Source organism: Doryrhamphus excisus, chromosome 6 (genome assembly GCF_030265055.1).
Source record: "Doryrhamphus excisus isolate RoL2022-K1 chromosome 6, RoL_Dexc_1.0, whole genome shotgun sequence".
NCBI lineage: Eukaryota > Metazoa > Chordata > Actinopteri > Syngnathiformes > Syngnathidae > Doryrhamphus > Doryrhamphus excisus.
Window position 1 is genome coordinate 13519236 of NC_080471.1, and position 27641 is coordinate 13546876.

Here is a 27641-nt window from a genome sequence, read left to right on the forward strand (position 1 = left end):
TGTGCAAACTTTCTGTTTAAATTTTAGATTTAATCTTTGCTCTGGAAAAAAAAAACTCATAGGAGGGCATCTGCATTGAAAACCCACACTGGTAACAATGACCCACAAATAAACATTAAAGAATATCATACAAAAAACACTGTTAAATAGACTGAAGGGGTGGAGTTCACAAAAGGGGGTGGGGCTCCCTGAATTAGGAGTTGAGTAGCTTGTACTTCTTCCTTGTAACATGGCAGCCATGCAGTTTTTTTTTTAAAGTAAATTAAAAAAAAAAAAGTCTAGAGAAGCTTTGTAACAGACAAACATCACATGTGACAGTAACATGTTGGCTTAAATATTTCAACTGTGAGAATAACCATGGAGGTGTACCTCTGAGTATTTAATGCCCTGCTAGGCGTGTGACCCTGGAATGATACGCCAACATCTGTCAAGACTGAAGCTTCTCCTGCGAACAAAAAGTCCAAACCTTTTTCAAGCTGCAAGGAAAAAAAATCTGTGTTTAAAAAAAAAAAGAAAACACTAAAAAAAAAAGTCACCACGTCAAAAGATTACAAATCTACAGTATACACATTGCATGTTCTTATTAAAGTGACTGAGCCAGTTAGAATTCTAAAACAGTAGTCATATCTTAGCAGCACATTCTCTCTTCTTAATAAATAGAGCATGTTGGCCATGTTTAGGCCAAACCTTGTGTAAGGGGGGTTAGAAGGGCTGATGATGGTGATGAAGATGCTCCATCTCAAGGTCACTGATCCAGCGATAACACTGTACAGCTCAAATGTAAAAAAAAAAAAAATGTCCAAAGAATTTAAAACAGCATGCTTTGTCTTCGGCTCTTCCCGTTACCTGCAAAAAAAAAAATGTTAATTAAGCACTAAGAATGAATCAATTAGAAGGTGATATTACTGATAGCGTTACCTGACTCGGGATAGGAGGAGTTCCTGCAGCCGGGGTCTCTCTGCAGCTGGACCTCCTTCAGCGTGAAGATGGATATGTCTGCCAGAGACGCAGTGGGTCAGAGCGAGCATGATGGAAGCGTATGTGTACGGTTGCTCCATGTTGTACGTGTCCCCAAGCCTGCCAAATCCGCAAAACCATTTTATTACTCACTCTCTGGCAGTGTGCGCACGCGAGGCCCGAGGCTCCTGAAGTACGCCTGTCTCATTGCTTCGTCAGCAGAGATCCTCTTTTTGGACTCGTACTGGGAGCACATGGACAGAACAAAAGGGTGATGAGTACGACGATTGGAACGTAAACAAAAACACTGCGCTGATTTTGGTGAGACTTACTTTGAGGAACGATGTGAGCAGGTCGATGCCGTCAATGTCCAATCTGCAGAAGAGGAAGCGAGATTGGGGGGTAAGTAGATGAGGTGCGTCATGAACACTGGCACATTCAAGGAAGGAAACACAGTCAACTCTTCCATGGGATTTCCTTACAGGAAGTGACACACGCAGCACACATCTAACTAGACACCAGCAATACTAGTTATACCAGGGGTCTCAAACACGCCAAATGTGGCCCGCAGGACACTAGTTTGAGGCCCCCGCCTTGATATGAAAGTTTAATGTTAGTGTGGCCCGCGCAAGTTTGATATGGATGCTGTATGGTATCATGTACCCAGAAAAAATTATTACGTTTGATTAATGTTCATGTTAAAGGTTAAATAACTGTTAATAGTTATCCTCCCTATTCGTGTGGAAGTGGTAAGTTTTTGGCTATTTAAGTTTAAAGTAAATAACTTGAAGGCTACCGTTTAGGTTGCTAGCTCTCTAGTTTGCGAGTTAGCATGTGTCTCAAGACCCTGCAGTTGCACAATATGTTGTAAATAAAAAAAGAGTATAAATGTGACTATAGTCGTGGCTCTAATAATGCTTTGTTCATTTTAATCTGAAAAAAATAATTTGTCTACCCACCAACTATATGTGGTTTCTTAAGTTTTTATTATTTGCCGTTTTATTATTATTATTATTATTATTATTATTATTATATTTATTTATTTAGTACTGATTTTCTTTATTCTTGATTTGTTTATTTATTTTTCATCTTATTTTGTGTAGAAAAATAAAAAGTAAGATATTTGAGAACAGTGGAATGTTTTATCAGAGCTTTTCTTGTAGAAAGTTTAATTTTTTTTTGTTTTTAATAAATGCGTTTTTTTTTAAAACCTGATGTGGCCCAGTCTCACCCAGACCCAAGCTCCACTCATGTATCCTTCATATACCGCTCATGTACTCTCTCATGTCCTGCTTGGTTATTTGTAATATCACCCTATGGTACCAAAAAGATGGATGCTAACTATAGAAGAGTGAAGTACACTCACAAAACAAAGCTACACATGATACAAAATGGCCTCACCTGGGGGCGTGGTTAATAAGCGGCTGTGTCTTGTACTTTGGGAACTTGTGGGACTTAAACTCCTCTATAGAGTAAATTCCAGGCCAGCTATCCTCTGTGGGAGTGCCTGTAAAGGGAGACACGGAGGGAATCAGGCCAGTTAAGAGGTCGGCTTTACTGGCGGAGGCAGCTTGGGAGCTTCTCCTCTTCTCCCACAGGGGACAACATGCTGTTGTGTTCATGCGATTACAGAAGAAGGAAAAAAAGCTAGAGTGCTCCCTTGCCAGGCAGCAGGGGGCAGCACTAACCTAGCAGCCTAAAAATGAGGTGCAGCTCATCCTCCACTGTGGAGCCTGGGAAGAGGGGCCTACCCGCAGCCATCTCGTAGAATATGCAGCCCACGCCCCTGACAGAGAGGACACAAGGAGGTGGGATTAGCTCACCGTGTGTCATTTCCACTTATTTATATGCCTGTCAATGGATGTCTTCAGTCTTCCAGCTGAAGGATAACGAGTCGGTGGGGGGGGGGGCACTCACCACATGTCTATCTGTGTGGAGTACTCAGATGAACCCAGTAGCACGTCGGGGGGCCGGTACCACAGCGTGACCACTTCATTGGAGTAAGTTTTGGTGGGCACTGACTTGGCCCTTGCCAGGCCTACAGAGCAGGAAATACCAGCAGATGATCAGTCCAAATATAATTTATAACAACCATATAGTTTATTTACAGGATGCTTAAAGTTACCTAGCAGTTCATCACATGTACACAATTCTACATGTCTTGAAAAGGAGATGTAAGAAGCCGAGTTTTGCTACCCTGTCCAAACATTTACTGATTTTTTCCCCCTATTTCTTGAGTGTAACATGTATGAGGTTACCATTTTTTAAATATTAAACAGTGAAAGAAAGTTGTGTAATAGCAAGGTAAATAATGAGCGAATGTAAAAGAGTAAAAGAACTGACAAACTGCATAATGAATTGATAGATACGGAGTATATTACAGTTCAAACTGACATTGTACATTAAGCATGTTGGCCACACAGTCAGGAGACCAGGAAGATTTGGGTTCGAATCTCCTCGTGGAGTTTGCATGTTCTCCCCGTGCATGCGTGGGTTTTCTCCGGTTTCCTCCCACATTCCAAAAACATGCTAGGTTAATTGCCGACTCCAAATTGTCCATAGGTATGAATGTGAGTGTGAATGGTTGTTTGTCTATATGTGCCCTGTGATTGGCTGGCGACCAGTCCAGGGTGTACCCCACCTCTCGCCCCAAGACAGCTGGGATAGGCTCCAGCCCCCCCCCCCCCCCGCGACCCTGGTGAGGAAAAAGCGGTAGAAAATGAATAAATGAATGAATGATTTTTAAAAAGGTCATACAAATTTCCCCACTGAGGGACGAATAAAGGCATATCTTAATTTGAACTTTTATATTTTATATATGTGCCCAGTCGGGTGTGCCCCGCCTCTCGCCCAAAGATCAGCTGGGATAGGCTCCTGCACCCCCGCGACCCTGGTGAGGATAAGCGGTAGAAAATGAATGAATGAATAAATGAATGATATGAATGATGAATGAATGATGACACCGTGGTTCTTCAACTGTTTCTTAAACCGGCTCATATTCGGACACTCTCAATCTGTTCCAGATGCAGATATGCTGTATGCTATGCTACGTTTTTATCGTAGGGCCCACATACAAATGTTTTACATAATTTTTTCCCATAAGGTCGTATTCCTCCGCTTTTGTTGAAAATTATTGCAGGGCACATTGTTGTTTCTTTTGTACATAATTATATCTGTTTGAAAATGAATCAGTATTTTTCAATGAATGAACAGAGGACTTGTTTGTTCACCATAACTAAGTATTATGGTTACTATTATTATGCTAAGTGCCTAACTAACTATCCTCATGACATACTGTAAATGTTGCTTATGTGTTTACCAAAATCAGCCAGTTTGAGCTCCCCTCTGTCATTGATGAGCAGATTTTGAGGCTTCAGGTCTCGATGGAGAACTTTCCGCCGGTGACAGTAGGCCAAGCCTCTCAGGATCTGGAAGAGGAAAATCTGGAGGAGAAAAAAACAGTTTGGGATGAGTGATTATGAAAGCACATCATTGACCAAAACATTGATCTTTTCAGATGTCAATATTAATTGTAGAGGATGCTATAATGCAGGTGGTCAAACCTATTCCACTGAGGCCTACAGAAAAAGTATGCAGGGGTCATTGTGACCAACCACAGCAGAGTGGGCATGACTGGAGGCGGGCCATGGGTGGAATTAATTAAAACACAGCATTTTCATGGGGAAGTACGAAATCCAAAGCAATACGGCTGTATAGGTGCAGATTCTAGCCAAGTGGTTAGCGTGCAGGCCACACAGCTAGAAGACCTGAGTTCAATACCACCATCAGGCATCTCTGTATGGAGTTTGCATGTTCTCTCCGTGTGTGCGTGGGTTTTCCCCCGGGTTCTCCGGTTTCCTCCCACATTCCAAAAACATGCTAGGTTAATTGGCGACTCCAAATTGTCCATAGGTATGAATGTGAATGTGAATGGTTGTTCGTCTATATGTGCCCTGTGATTGGCTGGCGACCAGTCCAGGGTGTAGGATAGGATAGGATAGGCTCCTGCGACCCCGCAACTCTCATGAGGATAAGGGGTATAGAAAAAGGATGGACGGAGGTCCCCTTTGAGAATTTCTTCTTTAGATCATGTATCTCCTGTCTTGGTGATAATAACTGTATTGTGTTTTTTGTGGCAGGTTATTATTGTCTGCTTCATGCATAATTTAGCAGTTTCAAAGTTTACCAGGTCAACAAAAAAAAAACCTGAATTTTTTTCTTCAGGTTGAAAAAGATATATAAATATGTTTTTGGTAGCGAATGAGTTAATAATAAATATTTCCATTTAAAAACCTAAAACAATAAAGTCATGTGAAGCTATTAAGAACTCATGATCATGCAATAGCACAAAATGAATCTACAGAAATAACAAGATAACCTCACTAGCAGAGCTCATGCCAAAGATGCCAATGTTTTTGGCCATGGCTTTATAAATTAGGCTGATGTGGTTGTATTCCATACAGGCGTTGGTCACTGGCGTCTTTGGTATGCCAATATTTTTGGTCATGACTGTACAGAGACATCTTGCCACTGTCCTCTCCCCACCAGCAGGGGTCTCACACACACACTGTTTGCTACCAGTTCAGTCACTTCTTGACAGTAGAATTAAGTTGGTGGCTCACCTTGACATTTTGCATGCTCAGGATGTTCCCACAGTCATCCATGTATTGCTTGAGGTCTTTGTCCTGCACCACAGAAAGAGAGAGAATTAGTGGACGAGAACAAAGGCAAAGGACACACAAGCTGCAACAGTTGAACTGTAAAACACATCAGACTGCTGATGAATAATAATGTGCAATATATTTATTTTAACAGCAAGTAATGTGAATCACAGACGTTGTGCCGGCCTCACCAGGTACTCGAAGACCAATGTGAGCGATTTCTCTGTGTGCACGATGTCATGGAGCGTCACAATGTTGGCGTGCTTCAGGTCCTTCAGCAGCGACACTGCAAGAGGCAGAGGGGGTAAAGAGGAAGGTCAGTTTGGAACTTGCGCTCACACAAGCAAGCCTAGTTTATTTCAACATATTGTTTAGTAAAGGTCATGTTGACAATATGAGTAATCCGCAAAGTGACAAAACAAAAGATTGAAAAGGAAGCGAAAGACAAGGACAAATGATAGCACTACTGTAGTATCATCATACAAAAAGGCTTGGCAGGTTTCATGAATTAGATTTTCACACTTTTTTGCAATACTAAATTTGTGGTAAACTATCAAGTAACCGTATCCACATAAAATAGTTATTTTACTTAGCAGTTGGGAGACCAACTGAGCCATTTATCCCAGCTACAGAAAAGGTAGTATATTATTATGGCCGCACAAGACATAAGAATACCATCATAATTACAAGAAAAAGGTAGTTCACTTAAAAAATGTCAAATATAATATAAAAGTTCAAATATGACCTTTTTAAAAATCATTTTACATTATTTAAGTCATATAATGATGAGAAATAACGTGGTGAACCAGCAAAAGTGAGCATCACACTTGAGGATACACCATAAAATAATGTAATTTTCACAAGATTATTTTCATATTTTCTAGTGTGGCTCTAATACATGTTTAAGAAATTCTAAAGGAACGCAATTTATGACACTGTTTATGCTTATAATGTGTTTATTTTATTCTATCTTTATTCTATCTATGGGAACACTGATGTTATGTATGCACTCTCTGCAAGGAGGCATAAAAAGTGGGTGTTTGTTTATGAAACAGCTAAGTTGAAATGTATTCAAGCGTCCTCTTCCTCTAACGGGGGGATGGGGAGGTGCCCTGGAATGCCCGAATGTCTTAAATACCTTCTCGTATAGCTGTGCATGGCGCCCCCTCCTCATGCTCCAACCTGATTTCCTTGAGTGCCACAAGGTTGTCTGTCAGCTTGCTCCGCCCCTTGAAAACCGTAGCGTAGGTACCCTGGAGGTAAAAAAAAAAAAAAAGAGGAGGCAGGGGGAGCGAAAGAATCAACCAATGGTTTGTCGAATATGTTAAAATTAAAGCCTGCAACTGTCTGCTGGTGAGAGTTATCTCTTCCTGTGGGAGTGTTAGCACCTGGGTAGAAGTCGAGGAGTAAAACTCTTACATACCTCTCCTAGTTTGTCCAGTTTTATGTACGTCTCCAACTTCCCAAAGCCGATCTCGGACTACGAGAGATATAAGTATACATGGAATTAATTAATGAGCACTGTGTTCTTATTAATGGTGACAAGCAAACAGACAACACGACGAATCCTTCTGACGGCCTTGCTGCAGCCCTGAGGGGTCGGAGGAAGTAACAGCATCATGACTAACCTCTTGTGACAAATAATTGTTGGCTTCTGTAATGAGTTGATGCATGGGAAAAGACAATAAATCCTTATTATTTACAACATTCACTTATTTTTAAAATCACGTAATCACTATAATGCTTTTGAAGCAAAAATGGTTATTGGATTTGCGGGAAAAAATAAAGTATGTCCATAGATTCAAAACATAACATAAAACATAACATAAAAGATGATGCTGTTATTCAATGAGGTCAGAAAACAACATTAGGTAGACTAGCACACCTGACACACTTCTTGCATTGTTCGATTCTGTCGGTGTACATCATGTTCTGACTTAACAGTATATTGGTTTGTTGTGTGCTGCATTGCAGAAGATCTTGTGTAAAAGCGACAATAGAGCACAGTAATTGCACATTTGTCAGTGTTCTGCGCACAAAAACCACAAACGGAAAAAGCAGGTCGTTTTGCGAGGATGAGGTGCACATCATTACTGTGCTTCCTCTTTCTCGCTAACATCAATTATTGTACAATTGTACTGGAGCACCTGCACATTACATCTACAGGAAGGGAAGACTTTCGACAAGATTCAGATATGAAACTCTGAAGAAAAGTTATGACCCTGCTCAATTTGTGCTGAGAATTTTCCCTCCACATTCTCAATCCGTCTCACCAGTGATGCCCGTCGGGAGCGTCGGCTCAGCGGCTGATCAAAGGGCGGGCTGCTCAGCTGCAATTTCTCCAAATAGCCGTCAGGTATCCTGATGTCGGCTGGCAGGGACAGGCGCTTGTTCAGGTCCTGCACATGGACACAAGCGGCAGTTACAAAATGTGGTTAAACGGCAGCACAAACATGCAGAAAAAGTGACGATGACTGACAAGTAAATAAAGCCAGAATAAACACAGAGCTGAGAGTAGAAGTTAGACAGACAGACACACACACGGGAACCCTGAGGAATTCAAGGTAAAATCTTTTCCCAGAACCACAGAGTACAAAAGCATTATCGTCACAATTTGTTACATAAAAGGCATACACACACTTCAAATAGAATTTCTACATTCTTACCATCATGGATTTCCTCTCTTTGTTAAGAGTACTGTTAATCCGGCCTCTTGCTAGAAGCTTTTTAAATCTACTTCCCACCCCCTCCCCACCCAACGGTAACTTTATCAGAAAAAATACAGCGGAACACAATCTCTTCCAGGATGCTGGTAGACCTCAATTTCAAAGACAATTCTTCCCATTGGAAATAGTGGGCATTGAATTAATACGTTGCAGGGTCAAAATATTTGTTAACAATACATCCATACAAGTTATCTCTGTAACATCAATATGCTAAAAACAATAAAAACAGTGGCGTCTCTCACTTCCTTTACAATTAGCGCTACTTTGATAAAAATAAAAGGAAATGTGAGCGCCCAGTTTTAGTTAAATGAGGGAGGGTATGATCATTGCTTTTAAACGTTTTTCAACATTTACTGTTGCACTAGTGGAAAAGTTAAAACAGCAAACCAGGCAAGGACATGTAAATCAGATAACCAGTTTAACTATTTAGGAAAGGGCGAGTGCTGAAAGCTAATGTCTACAGCAGGGGTCTCAAACACGTGGCCCGCAGGACACTAGTTTGAGGCCCCCGCCTTGATATGAAAGTTTAATGTTAGTGCGGCCCGCGCAAGTTTGATATGGATGCTGTATGGTATCATGTACCCAGAAAAAATTATTATGTTTGATTAATGTTCATGTTAAAGGTTAAATAACTGTTAATAGTTATCCTCCCTATCCATGTGGAAGTGGTAAGTTTTTTGCTTTTTAAGTTTAAAGGAAATAACTTGAAGGCTACCGTTTAGGTTGCTAGCGTTCTAGCTTGCGAGTTAGCATGTGTCTCAAGACCCTGCAGTTGCGCAATATGTTGTCAATAAAAAGAGTATAAATGGGACTATAGTCGCGTTATGTCATGTCTACAGGGCTCTAATAATGCTTTGTTAATTTTAATCTGAAAAAAATAATTTGTCTACCCACCAACTATATGTGGTTTCTTAAGTTTTTATTATTTGCCGTTTTATTATTATTATTATTATATTTATTTATTTATTACTGATTAATTGATTTTCTTTATTCTTGATTTGTTTATTTATTTTTCATCTTATTTTGTGTAGAAAAATAAAAAGTAAGATATTTGAGAACAGTGGAATGTTTTATCAGAGCTTTTCTTGTAGAGAATCGGAACCAAAACAAAGTTTATTTATTTTTCTGTTTTTAATAAATGCGTGTTTGTTTGGGTTTTTTTTTTGGAAAACCTGCTGCGGCCCAGCCTCACCCAGACCCTAGCTCCAGTGGCCCCCAGGTAAATTGAGTTTGAGACCCCTGGTCTACAGTCTCTTCAGTCGCTCCAGCTTGACATCAACCAGTGAACCTGTGCGTCACACTAGCAGCTAAAGTTTGCAGTGGTACTGAACGGATATAGCTCTCTTCAGCTAATCTGTCATCAAAACCATAACAATGTCTTTCTAGGAGTCAACTGTGCAGTATCCCGTTAAGTGGTGTCCCAAAATGTTTGGCCATCTACTGTAACACTGGACATCTTCCTGTCTGATACACAACATGCAAATTTGAACCGCCCACATTTCAACATCAGTCTGAGTAATGTATAACCATAACCATGGTTGGTGGTGGTCAAGCTTTCTGGTCACCTGTGGAGGTGACTTTTGACATGAATGGGCTGTGATCATCATTGATAACATGAATGACAATGCAGTCTCATTTTGATGGTGGCCTTTGCATTCCTGCTGTGTCACCACATGGAAGTGATGGCATCCATCACATGACCTTTGCACCTCATGCCACTACTCCCTGCCGTTGTCCAATCAAGCCGCCCTAATCTGTTACAACACGGGCCCATCTGGGCCGTATTAGAGTAATCCCTGTGATGTAATTCCAAAACAGCAAAACAGTTTCCACCCCTACCTGACTGCTGTTGGAAGGATTTCCTCATCCTGACAATTGTTGTCAAACAGACACAGGAAGTTTTTAATTGGAGGAGTAATGCATCCTTCTTAGCATCACATCATCAGTGTGCAGCTTTGGACACTGCATTATTTACATACCCATTGTGATATTATTTGCTTCAACATATTCAGGTCACCAAATATTGCCTATATGGTATGGCCAGCCAGAGCCCATTTTACTGAAATTCTACTTACTGTATCTTTACTAACACATGCCCGCCGTACATCCTTAAATCCTATTAGGAACCATTAAGATGGATTGAAGTGGCTTTGCTGAAAAGACACAACAAAACACACAACAACTGGAGCCTGTTTAAAAAGGTAGCAACTCAATTAACAGTTCTAAGGCCAACAAAATAAAATCACAATGCGAAAATGCTAATGCAAGCTCTGGATCAAACAACATAGTCACAGCATAAAGTGGTGATTTAACCACCAGAGCAGTCGCATCACAATCTGCCACCAGTAAGTGTGTGTGTGGGGGTGTGTGAAAGGGGAGGGAAAAGGAGGAAGTCGTGTGGGTGGGTGGAGGAAAACTGCACAGTGAAACCTTTTTTTTCCCTTTAAACAGTATGTTGTACATCACAGTAGGTGGAGAGTGTATTTGTCCGTCTGACCTTACGTAGGCTGTTAAGAAACCTCTGTGCCTACCCAGCTTAATGCACTTCTTACTTTGTCGCATGGAACAATTTACATTAAAACAGATGTCAGTCAAAACGAGACATTCCTTCAAACAACAAGAATGATGAAGAATGGCAACAAGACCGAGGACAGCAATAAAATGTAGTGAAGTGAAGCGCAGCAAAGTCCATTAATGTCCATCCAATCAACACATCAATGTCCAGAGCTCAGGCTAAAGTTAGCACATGTGTTTACTTTTGTCATTTCCATCCTGGTATCCAGCTTACATTATTAATATGGTATCCTGGCTAACTATTACTGAAAATAGTACCTCACAGTCCCATACATTTACCAATGGAAATGCGGCTGCACAGCGACCGAGTGGTTAGCACCTCACAGCTGGGAGACCGGAGTTCAATTCCACCCTTGTCCATCTCTGTGTGGACGAGGGTGGACGGTCATTTTCTACCGCTTTTCCTCACGAGGATCGTGGGGGGTGCTGGAGCCTATCCCAGCTGTCTTTGGGCGAGAGGCGGGGTACACCCTGGACTGGTCGCCAGCCAATCACAGGGCACATATAGACAAACAACCATTCACACTGACATTCATACCTATGGACAATTCGGAGTCACCAATTAACCTAACATGTTTTTGGAATGTGGGAGGAAACCGGAGAACCCGGAGAAAATCCACGCATGCACGGGGAGAACATGCAAACTCCACACAGAGATGGCCGAGGGTGGAACTGAACCCTGGTCTCCTAGCTGTGAGGTCTGCGCGCTAACCACTCGACCATCGTGCCGCCCTATTCCAAAAACATGTTAGGTTAATTGGCGACTCCAAATTGTCCATAGGTATGAATGTGAGTGTGAATGGTTGTTTGTCTATATGTGCCCTGTGATTGGCTGACGACCAGTCCGGGGTGTACCCAGCCTCTCGCCCGAAGACAGCTGGGATAGGCTCCGGCACACCCCGTGACCATTGTGAGGATAAGCGGTAGAAAATGAATGAATGAATGAAATGTAGCAATAACTAGGCTGTTTGACAAAAAATACACAGAATTTTCATTTGTTCACTAGCAGGCTACTTCCATGTTGGCATTACAAATGGAATGGAAGGCACTATTGTCTTTCACCTCTGCAGAGATGCGGCGGTTCCCTCTGTTCCTCAAGCAGACACCGGAGGGTGACTGCACCTCATCTGAGGATGTCCCAGAGGCTTGATCGCTCTCTCCATCCGACCCCATCTTCAGGTTCTCGTGGACAATATCTGCAATGGAAGAAAACCAGGATGCAGTGTGAGAAAAGAAAAAGGAGCAGCACGATTTCAATGATACATTGTGGGGCATTATAGAGAATATCAATATATCATCTTGAAAGCTGCACATAATAAAACAAACTTAGGAGAGTTGACTTTTGACCAAAAATGAAGGCTGTGGGCTTGATGCAACTGTTCAATGTTATCAGTCAGACTTGCAGTTCTAAACAAACATCTTCACGTAGGAGCTCAAATGTATCCTTTTGTTCATTTTCAATTCATCTTCATGTGTGCTCAAGTGGAGAAAAATTAAGTAACTCTTCCTATTTGACTATAATGTTTAACTTCACATGTGGCAAGTGAGATCATGTGTCATCCTCACCAAGGCGACTGCCGTTGCGAGGCATCACCATGAGTGAGCCAAGGCCCCCGCCAATGACGCTCTGAGGCCGTCGGAGGGGCGGCTTTTTGAAGGACCCCGTGTATTGGTGCAGGAAGGAGTGGACGCTGTGGGCCGATGGCGGGCGGCCATTCTTCACGATGGGCTCTGCTGGAGCGAAAATGCAAAAACTCAAAATTCAAAAACAAAACCCAGAACTATATGTGAGTGTTCCTGAATTATTCTTTAACTCCTCCCTGTTCCAACAGACGGCCATCTCTTGCTGTCATGTTGGGTTTAAGTACTAGTTTGGGCATCGTTAAGCATCAGCAACACTTCAAGTAATAAGCCAACAAACCATTATATATTTCTGGGAGATGGAGGGGGCACCACAGGAGACAGAAGCAGGGTTGTGGCGGTCACTTGACAAACAGGTTAAAGGCGAGACTCTGATCTTTTCTCCTAGCGATGATCTTTGATTATCATTCATTAGTGACAAAAAAAAAAATCCTACAAATTTACATTTAATGGTGACTCAAAGTCAAAAGGCAAAATCGGTTTCACACTTAACCAAACTTCTATGGACATATTTGTATGTAATTTATAGAATTATATATTTTTTTAAACCACACATTTAAATGAAAAATTAGTTTCTATGTCATAAAGGGAAAAAAATCTAAACGCATTCTGACTAGAAATCTATTTCCGCTTCCTATAGAGGAGTTCCATATCAACAAATGAACGGCAGATTGCATAGAATCCTGTTGCATAACAGGTTTTATCCCTATAATGCCATATATATACAGTACATGTAATTGCCGTGACATGAGAATATAGTCAGCTGCATGTAGGCAAGTATACTATTTTCTACATGGTACAAGCTTATGAGCAACGTGAATGTTAACAAGGCAAGAGCACATTACCATAATGACACTCTTATCAGAGTATTGCAATTTTTCCATAAAAAAAAAGACTGAACAAATTTACTGCAAAGGCTCCAAAGGGACAGAACATGCCGACTCATGCTCTTACAGGCAGGAAGTGTAGATAAGAAAAAAAATTACAGTTACATGTTTAGTATGTGCTTGTTACATGGGCTTCTACACTGCCTATAATAATAGATAATAAATAAATCCACTTATGTGAGCTTTGAGGGGGGACATTATGGTTATTATCATCCTCTTCGTCCAAACCAACCCACTGGCGTTCCGTTGCTTTCAATCTTTCTGTACATTTTTAAAACTGAAATCAGAATGTATTAAGCCCACATGGTTGAGGCTGCAGTTCTTTGCATGATTCAGAACACGGTGGGCGTTCACAGATTTCACAAAGCAGACATCAACAATTTTGACTGCATGATGTTCTACCATACATTTATTATAGCTTGAATTAAAAAAAAACTTTGTAGAATTCAAATCAACAAATATATAAATATTCCATATGTAATATTGAGGTCCTAATACCACCTCTGCCTTATCTCTGGGCAGATGCTGTTGCCGCTGGAGTTATGACTCTTACATAATCGGATCAGCACCAGAACGCGTTCCCTTAACCACAGAGTTCAGATCGCATCTCATCTCATCTCCTCCTGCCTCCTCGGGAGCCTACTTATTGGCACACAGGCTGCAAATGTGTCCCCTCACACAAACCTGATGTTAATCACTAAACAAAAAGAGGCTTTACAAACGTCCAGTTAGTTCTCCAGAGACAGAAGGCGAGAGGGGATGGACTTGGACCATGAATTCAGGACAAAAGTGGGTAGACCTTGATGGAAGGCCTGGGAGCAGTTCAGGGGAAGAAAGCTGAACCGGGTAGGCACTGAATAAGATTTTTAAAAAGGGTCGAAAGAAGAATGGCTGGCTCGTTGCACACCATGGCAATGTCATGGAAACTTTGGAGAATTCTTTCAGACCCTGAGTGCCATGGCAACAATGTGGCAGTACACTCCTCTCCTGCACTCCCTGTAGATTTCGTGAAAATCGTTAACCTGCTTTTATTTCGGCTCCTTCAAGGCCAAAGGGGGGAAGAGTGTTTTTCTATGCCGAAGTCTATATTGCTTGACAGAACAAGCACATTTGAACATCACCACAAGCAATCAATTCAGTCAAAATTGTTCAAAGTATGCAAAGAAACTGAATCAGGTGGCACCAAAACGGATTGTTCAGCACATCATTACCAATACCGATATCAATATTGGCAGGATCCCTTCCCTCAAAATACTATCAGGTCACATCTTGTATAATGAATGAACACATTCTGTTTCTTTTACTGGGATGTCACTGGATAAATAAATAACAAATAAATACTGTTTGTACGAAATGAGAGAATTACTGCAATATGCAATGAAAGTTGTAGAAAAAGTAGCATGTTTTAAAGTCATTAAAAAAAATCATAACCAATTAAAGGAAGATGCCTCACGTCCACCTTGCATAACTAGTGCTTTCATTGCAAATTGGATTTTTTTGAGACCCTTATTTTGTTAAATGCAGTCTAACAGGATGTAACACGCAACATTTTTATAGTCAAGGCTGGAAGTATGCAGTTTTGTCTTTGGCTCTGGACAGCTGCGTGGTTTGACTGTGAGATAGACAAATAGATACTTTCTTCATTGGATACTTTCTTCATTTCTAAGAGATTAGCTACAGACTAAATAAAAGTGCCCCCTAAGCTTCATGATTGCCATTGTCATGATGAGTTTGCATGAGGTCAGCTTCAGTCAGGTAGTCTTATTAGGACTCTGGAGTAAACATACAATCCAAAGGCCAAATATTAAATAATTCCATACTGCGGACAAACTGAGCTAGCATGTGTTGATGCTGTGTGGCGCATCACTTGCTCAATAGCAATGGCAGGAACCGATATCTCATGTTTATATTGGACTTTCCGACCAAAAACTGTTAAAATTATAGTCTGTACGTATAAAAAGAAAGACAGAATTTGCAGGGAAATCAATTAGACCTCAGAGTGACCATACCATTGATGCTAATAGGCAGGAGTAAATGAGGAAAAAATACTGAGCAGGCACATTCTGGGTCAGAGTTAGATAATTTTTTTCAGATTTGGCTTTGGCGACAGAACAAATCCCATCCATTAATATTCGGGCCACTAAATCCCATTTCCAACACGCACTTGGCAGGCATCCCTGCGTGTCGGAGTGATGTTTGACAAAAAAAACTCGGGTAACACTTAAATGAAATAGTCATGACAGACTTCGCTAATGGGGATTTTCAGGACATTTAAGAACATGCTTTGAAACTTACCGTTGTCCTTCAGACCATTCTCCTCAATTGTCATCTGCTCGGCCAGTTCTGACAGCGACTCGTCGATGGTGTGGCTGCCTCTTAACGTCTGAGAGAGACGCCGTTTGAACCGCTTCATTTTCTCCATGGAGCTCTCGGGAAGGGGAGGCCTGGGTTTGACAAAAAGGAATAAAGTCTACATGTTATGGAGGTTAATGCCACAAAGTGGAGATGGATAAAAAGTTTTGGTCCCACTATCTGTTGACCAAAGTCCTTGACGTATGCCTGACAGAACTCTGTGATGTAAACTATGCTAAACGTCTTGCCTTGCAGTCATGTTTCACAAACCCACAGCAAGAGTCAAAAAAAGTTCTCCTGGATGATTGACTGGTGAAGAAGGACATGAGCCAAGCAGCGCCGTGGCGTTAATTGTGACTCTCATCCTTTCAGGCACATTACGAGACATTCCTCCTGCTCGGAAAACATAGCGAGTCAGTGAGAGATTCTTTCTGAAAGAGTTTGGAGAGCGGATCAAGGCTGAAAAAGCAACTTTTAAACTGGGTTGGGGGAGGACTTCTGCTGAATGGAGGTCGTCCCACAGTCTCACATTCCCTCGCTGGTGGTCAGAAGGACACTGCATCGACAAGCATCCTGTTCAGAGATTCACTACTACGACAGATCCAGAACATGCAAAGTTGAGGAGCAAAAGCTGACATAGAAACACAACCTCCCAAATATCACACACACACATCATGAACTCTGCCTGACACCAAACATTTAGGGTTGAGACAACCACTGACTTTATGCCAACTGCTCACGAAGGGCCGCAACACGAGCCACAACAAAGTGCAAGTTGATGTGGCAGCAGCTTCTGATGATGCGTTTAACTCACAATAACGTTCTCCACTTGTTTTTTGTTCAGAGCTAAAAAGCCGCAGACTCACAAAGAAAGTGATTCATTCGTTGCTTTGTTACTTGAAAGTTCCTCGTAGATATGTTGACTGCTCTTTGAAGAGGTAGAGAGCTCTTGTGTGTGTCCTTCGTGATTTTATTTAGTTCAGCCAAACATTATGTTTGTTCAAAAGGTGGGTGAACAAAATGACAGATGACAGCTACAGGCGATCAGCGAAGGGACGGGATGCTGTCAAACAAAATAACGCTCAAACATGGACAGTACTCTTGATCGGAACGATGATTTAAAGGTTCCCTATTATGAAAAATGGACTTCGCTTGAATGATACTGAAAAAGCATTTATGAGCACCAAATGTGAGAAATAGCTATCATATCCCTGAGGCAGTTGCCTAAATTTGGGAACCCTTGTTTTATTGATTTTAATATAATTAGCACTAAATATTGGAACACAACATTTGTTTGGTAAACTCACAGACCCTTGGTCAGAAGTGAAGCCAATCACGAGAAAGTTGTTAAGTTGCAAGTTGTTCTCCTCTTTGCATCTTCTCTGAAGAGTAGCACCATAGTAGCCTCAAAACAACTGTCAAATGACCTTAGAGTAAGGTTTATTCAACATCATGGTCTAGAGGCAGGATACAAACGGTAGGTCAGAGTGAGGAAATGGAAAATCACAGGCACAGTCCTAGTTAAGGCCCAAAAATCTCGGATAAGCAGAGGTGAAGGATGGTGAGAACAGTCAAACCAACAGCCCACCTCCAAAGACCTACCACATGATCTTGCTGCAGATGGCGTCACTGTGCAGTCGATTGAGGTGTGCTAGAGCACATTTGGACTGGCCAGCTTCATTTTGGAATAAGGTGCTGTAGACTGAACACAGTAACATTTGGTGGTGGTTCCATCATGCTGTTGGGCTGTGTGGTCAGTGCTGGTACTGGCGATCTTGTTCGAGTAGAAGGTCACATGGATTCCAGTCAGTATCAGCAGATTCTTGCCAACAGTATTCAAGTTGCGCCTAAACATTGCTCAAATTCTACTAAGGCATTCATGCAGCTTTCCAGAACTGCCATTTCAATATTATTGAAAATCTGTGGTGTGAAACTATAATTTTAAACATTTTTGGGTGTCTAGAACAGATTTATTGGAATTGTATTCATTTTGGTTCGTATAAGTGTAGGTTTTGAACATGACCTTCTGGAACAGACGAATGAAGTTTCCACGTATTTCTGTACTTTGTACTGCATTTTATACACTCTTATGGCACTTCTAGATGAGTTCATAAGCTATGTTTTGATACACCATTGCCCCGTCTATCCAAGCTTTCCTTTTTCTTGACATTCCACTGACTAACATGCCCGCTGTGTTTTCAGGCTATCATACGTTCTAATTATTCCTGGGACCGAGGCGAAGCGGAATGTCAGCTCAACTGTCATAACAGCTGCACATCAGTCGATTCCGCCCGGCGACACATCGGCTACAGAAAATGCACGCAGTCTGTCACTTCTGCAAACACACTGCTTGCAACGTACACGATCTTTAAAAGTTGTGGCACAAATTGCTTTGCAGAGTTTTGAAAAATTAAAAAAAAAATAACTAGACGTTTTATCTATTATATTAACTTCCCCCCAAAATACCAACTTTCTGAATCACAATCAGTGTACAGAAATGTATGAAATGTTATCACTCCGACACTGTAGTTGACAGCAGCCCTAATTCTGACAACATTCTGGACAACCAAAACACCAAATGTGTTTACAATATGTGCGATAAGCTCCAAAATCAGGATTATCTGCTGCCAAACTGGCTGCAACTGCCACTTCTCTGTAGCTGTCTCTTCACTTTTATCAGGTATACACAATCTTATAAATCTAACATGAGCCATTTTTTTAAATGTCATTAAAAAAAGCAAGCAAAACCAAAGCAAAAGCTTGGGGTGACATCTATTGAGACACCAGTGGCCGCTGGCCCACGTTCCTGCAATGGGATCGAGTTTGGAGCTTTGGACATGATGCCTGATCCCTGCTAAGTAGGCCGGCCTGAGATCTGAGCCCCAAAGCCACTGGGACTCAGCCAGAGGTGGGGACAGAGAGAAAACAGGGTGGAGCGGGTCCGAGTATGCAAAGATTCTGGATTTGTCACCATAGCAACCTTGCTTTTTTTTCCATTTTTAAAATGCAGGAGCAGACGGCTGCATGCATACTGATTTTCCATCCCCTGCATCTAAGCTCCTGACTGCTGACACCCCCGCCCTCGCTACGCCATGACTGCATCTGCATTATATTCCCTAAATTAAGCACCAAAAGTCACGGGAAATCTTCAGTTTTGTATGTCCAAGAGAGACACAAAGACACAGCGTCACATTTGCCAAATGCTTTATGTGGTGGAAGTCGTTTCTTGCTGTAGTATGAAATGTACCACCAGACATCCCCGCTATGAGCCAGCAGCAGCAGCTCACCCACTGGTGTCAAAGAGGAGCTGCGAGCATCAATGAAGACCTCAAGCATGTGCTACTGTTGCTCCAGCCACATTTTTACTGCTGTCTGGGCCACCCACAGAAATGTAAGGTCACAACCTCGATGTGACTCTGTAAAGCTACAAAAATTGGTGCCTTCATTGGTTCCTGCATCACCCTGTCATGCTACGTCACTCACAAAGGGAAACACATAGCCAGTGTAATGGCTGACTGGTGCATGATTCACAGGTGAACTCGGCATCGCTTCTCTAACGGGTGGTCGACACCAAGGGGGGTGGGGCCTTATACCGTATATAAGCGGTCCCTGTGCACAGGGACCAGGGGGACTTTAGAGACGCAAGGAGGAAACGAGGAGGAGTTTGTGTACCCACATGGCTGCAGAGCATGTTTTTGAAATTACTCCAGACACCAGTGTTCTAACTGTATATGGATTCAAATCAGGAGTTTTTGTACTTTCGGTACAGTACCAAGGCGAACCACACACAGGAAGTATAACCCCCTGTAATCACTCTCTTTAATTGACTTGCCAATTTTCTGTTCATAGCTTGTTACTTGCTACCGTATGACAGTTCCAGCTGGACTTGTAGCTATTGTTTCGTTGTTTTGCTACTTTGCATTCAAGCTGTAGTGAGGCCCAATGTGCTGAATTACGCATTTAAACCCGTCATTACTCACTAGAATTATGGCGCTGACACTTTTCTGTTTTAGCTAATTATGTTTTGCCATCACATAAGAGTTTTTCCAGTGTGACACTGCTTCAAATGCCCCATGAAGTTGGTCATATTACTCTTCCCTGATTCACATCACTTATAATTCTTGCTATGTTTTTAGTGTGGCAGCGGGTGGATTTGATGTAAGCGGTATGCCAGCTTTTACCTTGGATTTTGTGCTCCCTTACGATACTGAAAATGAACTGAACTGTGACCTTAAAAACAAGGTACAGACCGAATCGTGTTTATGGCGTACCGTTACACTACTAGATTGTTGTGAACTGGCTGTCAAGCATGTCACCTGTTGGGCTGAAAAGACAGGTGGGTCTTGGTGATGCACTTGTGTGTTGGCAAACAGGCCAAGGGAATCCAGGCAGACCATGACGCATGGCCACAAATCTCCCGGGCAAGAAGATTCAAAGGCGGCTGATTAACACCGCTGCTATGGTTACGGCGGCTTAAATGACAGGCTCGCTTCCTCTCTAAGCTCGCTCCTGTGACCCAACATGACCGAACAGTCAGACCGCAGACAAGAAGGTCAAACAGGATGCTAAGTGGCAGCGCTATCCAGGTAAAATGTTGAGAGAAACAGGTGTGTGAGAAAACATGTTAGGGAAGCTAAGGGCTAATTTAAATACTATTTTATTTTGTATGGCAATTACGACTTCTAAAGCAGCAGGTTTAGGCAGCAAAGGCCAAAATAAACTGCAACCTGCTGCCACATAACAGGATGACTTGTGTCAATTTGACCTCAATAAACCAATGGCAGGAATGGTGTAAATCAGGGGTCTCAAACATGCGGCCCGCGGGTCAAATGTGGCCCGCAGGACACTAGTTTGAGGCCCCCGCCTTGATATGAAAGTTTAATGTTTGATATGGATGCTGTATGGTATCATGTACCCAGAAAAAAATTATTACGTTTGATTAATGTTCATGTTAAAGGTTAAATAACTGTTAATAGTTAACCTCCCTATCCATGTGGAAGTGGTAAGTTTTGGGCTATTTAAGTTTAAAGGAAATAACTTGAAGGCTACCGTTTAGGTCGCTAGCTCTCTAGTTTGCGAGTTAGCATGTGTCTCAAGACCCTGCAGTTGCGCAATATGTTGTCAATAAAAAAAGTAAATGTGACTATAGTCGTGTTTTGTCATGTCTACAGGGCTCTAATAATGCTTTGTTAATTTTAATCTGAAAAAAATAATTTGTCTACCCACCAACTATATGTGGTTTCTTAAGTTTTTATTATTTGCCGTTTTATTATTATTATTATATTTCATTTATTACTGAATGATTGATATTCTTTATTCTTGATTTGTTTATTTATTTTTCATCTTATTTTGTGCAGAACAATAAAAATTAAGATATTTGAGAACAGTGGAATGTTTTATCAGATCTTTTATTGTAGAAAATCGAAACCAAAGCAAAGTTTATTCATTTTTCTGTTTTTTAATAAATGCGTTTTTTTTTGGAAAACCTGATGCGGCCCAGCCTCGCCCAGACCCTCGCTCCAGTGGCCCCCCAAGTAAATTGAGTTTGAGACCTCTGGTGTAAATAAAGTAGAGCTGATGGATGAGATGGTGTGAAGGCAGACTTGATCATTCTCGTGGACACAGCAGGACTCAATGCGAGTTGCACCACCAACACTGCCCATCCATTTTTCTTAATGATCATTTGTATCCAGTTCATTAAAAAATGAAGGGGAGTAGCAGAGTGTGTTATGCCTGTACTCATTAAACACAGAACTGCGAAAGGCCTCCAAAAATCTGTGTAATGATTTAGTGCTAATCTCTTACGCAAAGATTGCATAACATTGTAGTAAAAGTGACGACACAATGATCAGTTTGTTTGCAAAGACTTGGAGCATTCAGCTCATGTTGAATGTGTTCTAAAGAGATTTTACATCGAGAGTCCACCAAGTGACTACAAGTAGCATTCTTTAGTGGCTGCGGGATTATCCCTCCATCCATTTTCTTATCCTCACAAGGGTCGTGGGTATGCTGGAGCCTATCCCAGCTGTCTTGGGGCCAATCACAGGGCACATATAGACAAACAACCATTCACACTCACATTCATACCTATGGACAATATGGAGTCGCCAATTAACCTAGCATGTTTTTGGAATGTGGGAGGAAACCGGAGTATCTGGAGAAAACCCACACACAGGGAGAACACAGAGATACCCAAGTGGGGAATCGAACCCAGGTCTTCCCGATCTCCTGAGTGTGTGGCCTACAGCTAATCACTCAACCACCATGCGGCCTCTGCAGGATGATCACAGATACAAAAACAATGATCTTGGATGCCCGCGTTAACGATGCAACTCTTTCAAGCTCAACTCAACAACAGTGCTGCTGAGATGAAAATTAAACCCACTCACTGGGTTAGCACTGGGCTTCCTCTAGTCCGAGTTTAGGTAATATGCTGCCCCACTGGTTGGGATTTTGAATGAATGAAAATTGTGGAATTAAAACAGACACTGTGGTGCTAATCGCTCAGGCATGGGTGACGTACATCCGAGTCAAATCAGCTGAGCAGAACAGAACATTAGTATTGGACAGAATGACCATTATGACCCCCCCACCCCACCGCCCTTCTGTATGCGCGCAGCAGACTCAGCAGGTCCTCGCTGCCTTTCGTCACTTTTAAAAAGGGAACAAAGAGGCAGGCCGATGTAGTTAGTGAGAGTGAGGCTGTGCTGCAAGAAGGATTTATTATATCAGTCACTAGAGTATATGATATAAAGATCAAACATAAACAGAGCCTTTGCAGTCATTGTGGGAACCGCGTGCTGATCTTCATCTGTGTACATTTATGTAAAAAAGGCCACCAACTATTCTATCTTAAAAACCTGATATCAGGTTGGGGTTAACGCTGCTGTCAATCAGCCTGCAAACGGTCATAATATATTTCAAATATTACTACACATCATATGTCGTCCTTCTTTTATTATTCATGTTAACTTATTGTACTGAGCAGCCAGGACAGGGACACTTTTAACTGCTACTGCTATATGGAAATAGTAAGTTCCATTTACAATTTTATGGTTGGCAACAAAGTTTTCCTCCATTACTGGTACTAATAATAAAACCACACACGCAAAACTAAATCACAACACACAAAAATACTAGTGGAGTTAACTCTTTAGATCTGAGTCACTCACTCTTTTTAATTATTTTTTCATGTTAATACAGTTTGTCTATTAAAAGGATAAACAAAAAAGTGTGGTTAAAAAAAAAAAGATCCAAATCCAAATGTTTTCAGGTACTTGAAACATTAAAACATGTGGGCCGTACGGTGGATGAGTAATGCCCAGCTAGGAGACCTGGGTTTGATTCCCCGCTCGGGCATCTCTGTGTGAAGTTTGCATGTTCTCCCCGTGTGTGGGTTTTCTCCGAGTACTCCGGTTTCCTCCCACATTCCAAAAACATGCTAGGTTAATTGGTGACTCCAAATTGTCCATAGGTATGAATGTGAGTGTGAATGGTTGTTTGTCTATATGTGCCGCCTCTCGCCCGAAGACAGCTGGGATAAGCTCCAGCATGCCCGCGACCCTCGTGAGGATAAGCGGTAGAAAATGAATGAATGAATAAACATATATTGAATGCAATTGAGAGCGCAGACCTCACAGCTAGGAGACCAGGGTTCAATTCCACCCTCGGCCATCTCTGTGTGGAGTTTGCATGTTCTCCCCGTGCATGCGTGGGTTTTCTCCGGGTACTCCGGTTTCCTCCCACATTCCAAAAACATGCTAGGTTAATTGGTGACTCCAAATTGTCCATAGGTATGAATGTGAGTGTGAATGGTTGTTTGTCTATATGTCCCCTGCGACCAGTCAAGGGTGTACCCCGCCTCTCGCCCGGAGACAGTTGGGATAGGCTCCAAGTGGTAGAAAATGAATGAATGAATGCAATTGAAACAAAAACGGTGGCTTTGACTCTGTGGAAGGAAGTCAGTGACAAATACCTTTCAGCTCACACACGCCTCCACCCCGTCAGGATGCATTGGTACTACACGTGCCTTCCGTATGACATTTCTATCTATTTTTTGTCTGATTAACAAAAATGATATCACACTTTAAAGACATTACACAGGCTGTAGAAAGGCATGCGTATAATATATGTTTGCTTTCTTAATGCCTCATTATAAAGAGCTACAGGGGGAAGAAGAGGATTTCTTAGATGTTTTTGATCATTTTCATTTTTTTTTTGTGCAGCGGTTCAGTAGTAGGAAGAGCTACACAATGCACTGTACATTATGACTACTTCACACAATGTGAAATATGTAAAACCAATCCTTCCAAATAGAGATGGCGTGAGTGCTCAAAGAGTGACGGGAAAGAGGCGATATTAGCCTGTCAGCTGTTTCAGACATTCACAGTGCAGATGACAAGCCCAATACATGGTTATTAGGCTTAGTCCGGGCCAGCTGACCAAGGCGGGGATGAGTTGGGGTGCTGGAGGGAACTTCAGCCCTATAGAGACACTCTCTAATCCAAACAGAGAATCAGGGTGTGGAAGCGGTCAAACTTGTCAAGCATTTGTCCGAAAGGGAGGAGGGGAAGCTGGGACGAATGCATGCCGGTGCTGGAGCTGTTGGGGTAATGCGGCAGAGAGCAGAAAGTTTGTATTCATGGCTACTATCTATAGACCGGAGTGGTGCCTGTGACATGGCAGCTGCTCCCTGGAGAGCTGTGACACATTAACCTTCAACCAGCTGTCTTGGCCAGACGCTTCAACACGAGCGGAACTTTGCAGAACACAGCTTCGGACAAACCAGCACTATATTACATATATATATATTTTACGATGTGTTAAACTGTTCAGGAAAAGAAGATTAAAAGTTCTGGGAAAGATGTGTGTCCCCCATTATACGGAATACTGGCCCATCATCTGATCCCGGGCGGAACACATGGGGGATCAGCTTGTGCATGGCTACAGCTGTTTCGATGCAGGTCAGGTTACCCGGGCCACCACCGGCCCGGCCCCAAGGCCCTCACCAAGGAAACGACCCCACGTCAAAACAACACGGGCGGGGTGATGGTGCACACTCCCCTGAAACTCAGTGGCTTCCTGCTGAGTGAAACAAACGCAACCTCACACCACCCACCTATACACCTGAAATAGGGAATTTCCTCCATTTAGTACATCATTCGGAACTCTTGCACCAGCTCTATGGCAAGAACGGCATTCTGCCTTTACAAAGATGATAAATCGCAAGTTCTGTGTGGGACTGCGTAACACACACAGACATTTACCCATACTGCACAAATATATTCATCAGTATAGCTCAGCATTGGAGTCGCAACAATCTGACTGGATACTTGGAAATGATGCCATGACATCATTGCTACATCATTAGCACACTTGCGCAAGTGCAGAAGTTGAGACACAGTAAGACACTGTGTTGTTACAAACACAAATACTATCACAGCGCTATGATCCAGGCTAGCATTTTTAGTTTTTTTATAGCGATGGCGGTCATTATGTCACCAGCAAAAACATTGACTTTTGAGACCTGAAGTGATTGCATTTGATGGGTCCAAGACACCATTGTTCTGTAGACAAACGACCATAACGAAGCTCTGTTTCTGTGAAAAAGTGTCGTATTAAAACCCCAGAGATAGCACTGCATTGAAACATGATTCAAAGAATGGGGAACAGGTGTGTCCAAAGTGCGGACTGAGGGCCATTTACAGCAAAAATGTCTCAATGTAAAGACAAAAAGATGAAATGTTGAAATAATAACCCTGCTAGCAGGACAGCACAGGTTCACTTCAACAACGAAATCAGTCTCTCTACCAGCTTGTTTTAATGATGTGTAAAATATTAAACATAGGTTAAAAGCTTCACTTCAACAAAAGTCGTTGATTACTTTTATTTTGATTTGTGCAGAAAAAAAACTGTCATGGGCACTAGGTCTTGGACGATAATAAATTAATCAATCTATCACACATTATAGGAATATGAACTCAATCATTTCACCAGCCACAGTATATTACCATCTACATGAGTGTCTGAAGAGAGTTCTAATTGTCCATTGCTTTCACCACCATGGAGCATTTGTGAGATAGAACAACGGCATGAACAGAGTGAGCCTTTTTATCAGCCAGTCTCATTTTCTTGGTGGGTGGAAGCGGGGCTGCTAAGCATACGCTGAGTGCAAAAAAGTAACATAATAGAAATTAAATTTGTTGACTGCAATATATTATACAGGGGCGGCACGGCGGTCGAGTGGTTAGCGCGCAGACCTCACAGCTAGGAGACCAGGGTTTGATTCCACCCTCGGCCATCTCTGTGTGGAGTTTGCATGTTCTCCCCCGTGCATGCGTGGGTTTTCTCCGGGTACTCCGATTTCCTCCCACATTCCAAAAACATGCTAGGTTAATTGGTGACTCCAGATTGTCCATAGGTATGAATGTGAGTGTGAATGGTTGTTTGTCTATATGTGCCCTGTGATTGGCTGGCGACCAGTCCAGGGTGTACCCCGCCTCTCGCCCGAAGACAGCTGGGAAAGGCTCCAGCACCCCCGTGAAAATGAATGAATATATTATACATGTCGTTATTGTTCTTTTTTTAAATGTAAAGTTAAAGTCTTGTCTCTTTGTCATATTTATCCGATCTTGTGTATCGTCCCATTTTGTAACAACCCCACTCATAAATGGTATGCCCTTTTTGACACGCAATCAATTAGCGTAGAGGCATATGATCAGTTTGCAATGGCATGACTTTCAAAGCTGACAATGACAATTTCGGTTGTTCAAAGGCAAAAAAAAAGTTGGACAGTGAGGAATGGCAATCAAATAAGCATGTGTGTCTTTGCAAAGCAGTGACAGTCCGTCATTACTTCATAAAAAGTCCATAGTGATGTGAATAACGTTTACAACATCCCAGACCCAAGTTGACAGTTTTCCTAACCTGGCAGCAGTACCGTGATAACGATTCACGCAGGTACACAAAGTTCCTGGCCATTTTTCTGTGCTCAAAAATGCATAGAAAACTTAGAGAATCTTCTAGCAACTGTTGCCACTGTTGTCTAAAACAGCTGAGAGGGCTTACAGCAGCTAATACAGCCTATATTCTGTATGTGTGTGACGGGTGTGTGTGTGTGTGTGTGTGTGTGTGTGTGTGTGTGTGTGTGTGTGTGTGCGCGCGCGCTTTCAACCTTTTTAGCACTGTGTTGCAGGTGAGGATTCTTCCAAAATGTGGGTCAGGCAGGGAATGAAAGTAAAACAAGACGACGCATGCCGATAAGCAAAGACAGGAGACCCCACTCTGTCGTTTTTAACAACTCAAGTTAAACAGCAATGCTGGCGTACTGACGATAAAGTCGCTAGCACTGTTTGTTTTCAACACAGCCATTGACAACAGCGCTATTATTCACACATAGTGTTACAGTAAACACATTTTCTGCATTGTTGCGTGTCACAAACAGCGGTGTCAGTTGCTACAAGCGCCGTTTATTGAATCTTTTTTTTAAATCGATATTTCAAGTAAAGACTCACCAGAAACGATGAGGGTTGCTCCGACCGGATTCCCCGACCTCGGAGCTTCTCCTCGGGCCGGACGCCGTCTTTCCTTGCCTACTGCTGGCGTGGTTATAACCGCCGGGTGCCTCTTCTTCTTCTTTAGTTTGTGGTTTATTTTGCTTTAGTCTAATAAACAACCCCAATTCGCTTCCAACATGGCTGGCTTTTAGGTTTTAAATCTGTGGCTGAAAAATGTGACGCGTTCCAGCCGTCGTTTTTTCGTGCAGGGACCATGATAGTGAGGGATCCGACGATTAGTGCCTGCTGCTTGCCTGGCAGAGGCTCGTCCTGTCCGACTGCCTACCG

General features: G+C 42.2%; 1 protein-coding gene across 3 annotated transcripts; it reads right to left on the bottom strand.

Moving 5' to 3' along the window:
- Positions 1-9: 9 nt before the first annotated feature.
- Positions 10-27641, bottom strand: LOC131130851 (cyclin-dependent kinase 17-like). 3 transcript variants are annotated; one of them, XM_058074915.1, is made up of 17 exons: positions 27312-27640; positions 15742-15890; positions 12485-12649; positions 11981-12114; positions 7892-8017; positions 7042-7098; positions 6757-6871; positions 5810-5904; positions 5580-5642; positions 4277-4400; positions 2875-2995; positions 2646-2743; positions 2359-2464; positions 1290-1332; positions 1111-1201; positions 919-996; positions 10-846 (listed from the first exon to the last, which is right to left on the bottom strand). In XM_058074915.1, the coding sequence occupies exons 2-17, from the start codon at positions 15866-15868 to the stop codon at positions 809-811; spliced, it is 1581 nt and encodes a 526-aa protein (XP_057930898.1). In that variant the 5' UTR covers positions 15869-15890; positions 27312-27640; the 3' UTR covers positions 10-808. The 3 variants fall into 3 exon arrangements, with proteins under 3 accessions (XP_057930898.1, XP_057930897.1, XP_057930899.1); XM_058074914.1 differs by having other exon boundaries at positions 12485-12652; XM_058074916.1 differs by lacking the exon at positions 12485-12649 and having other exon boundaries at positions 27312-27641.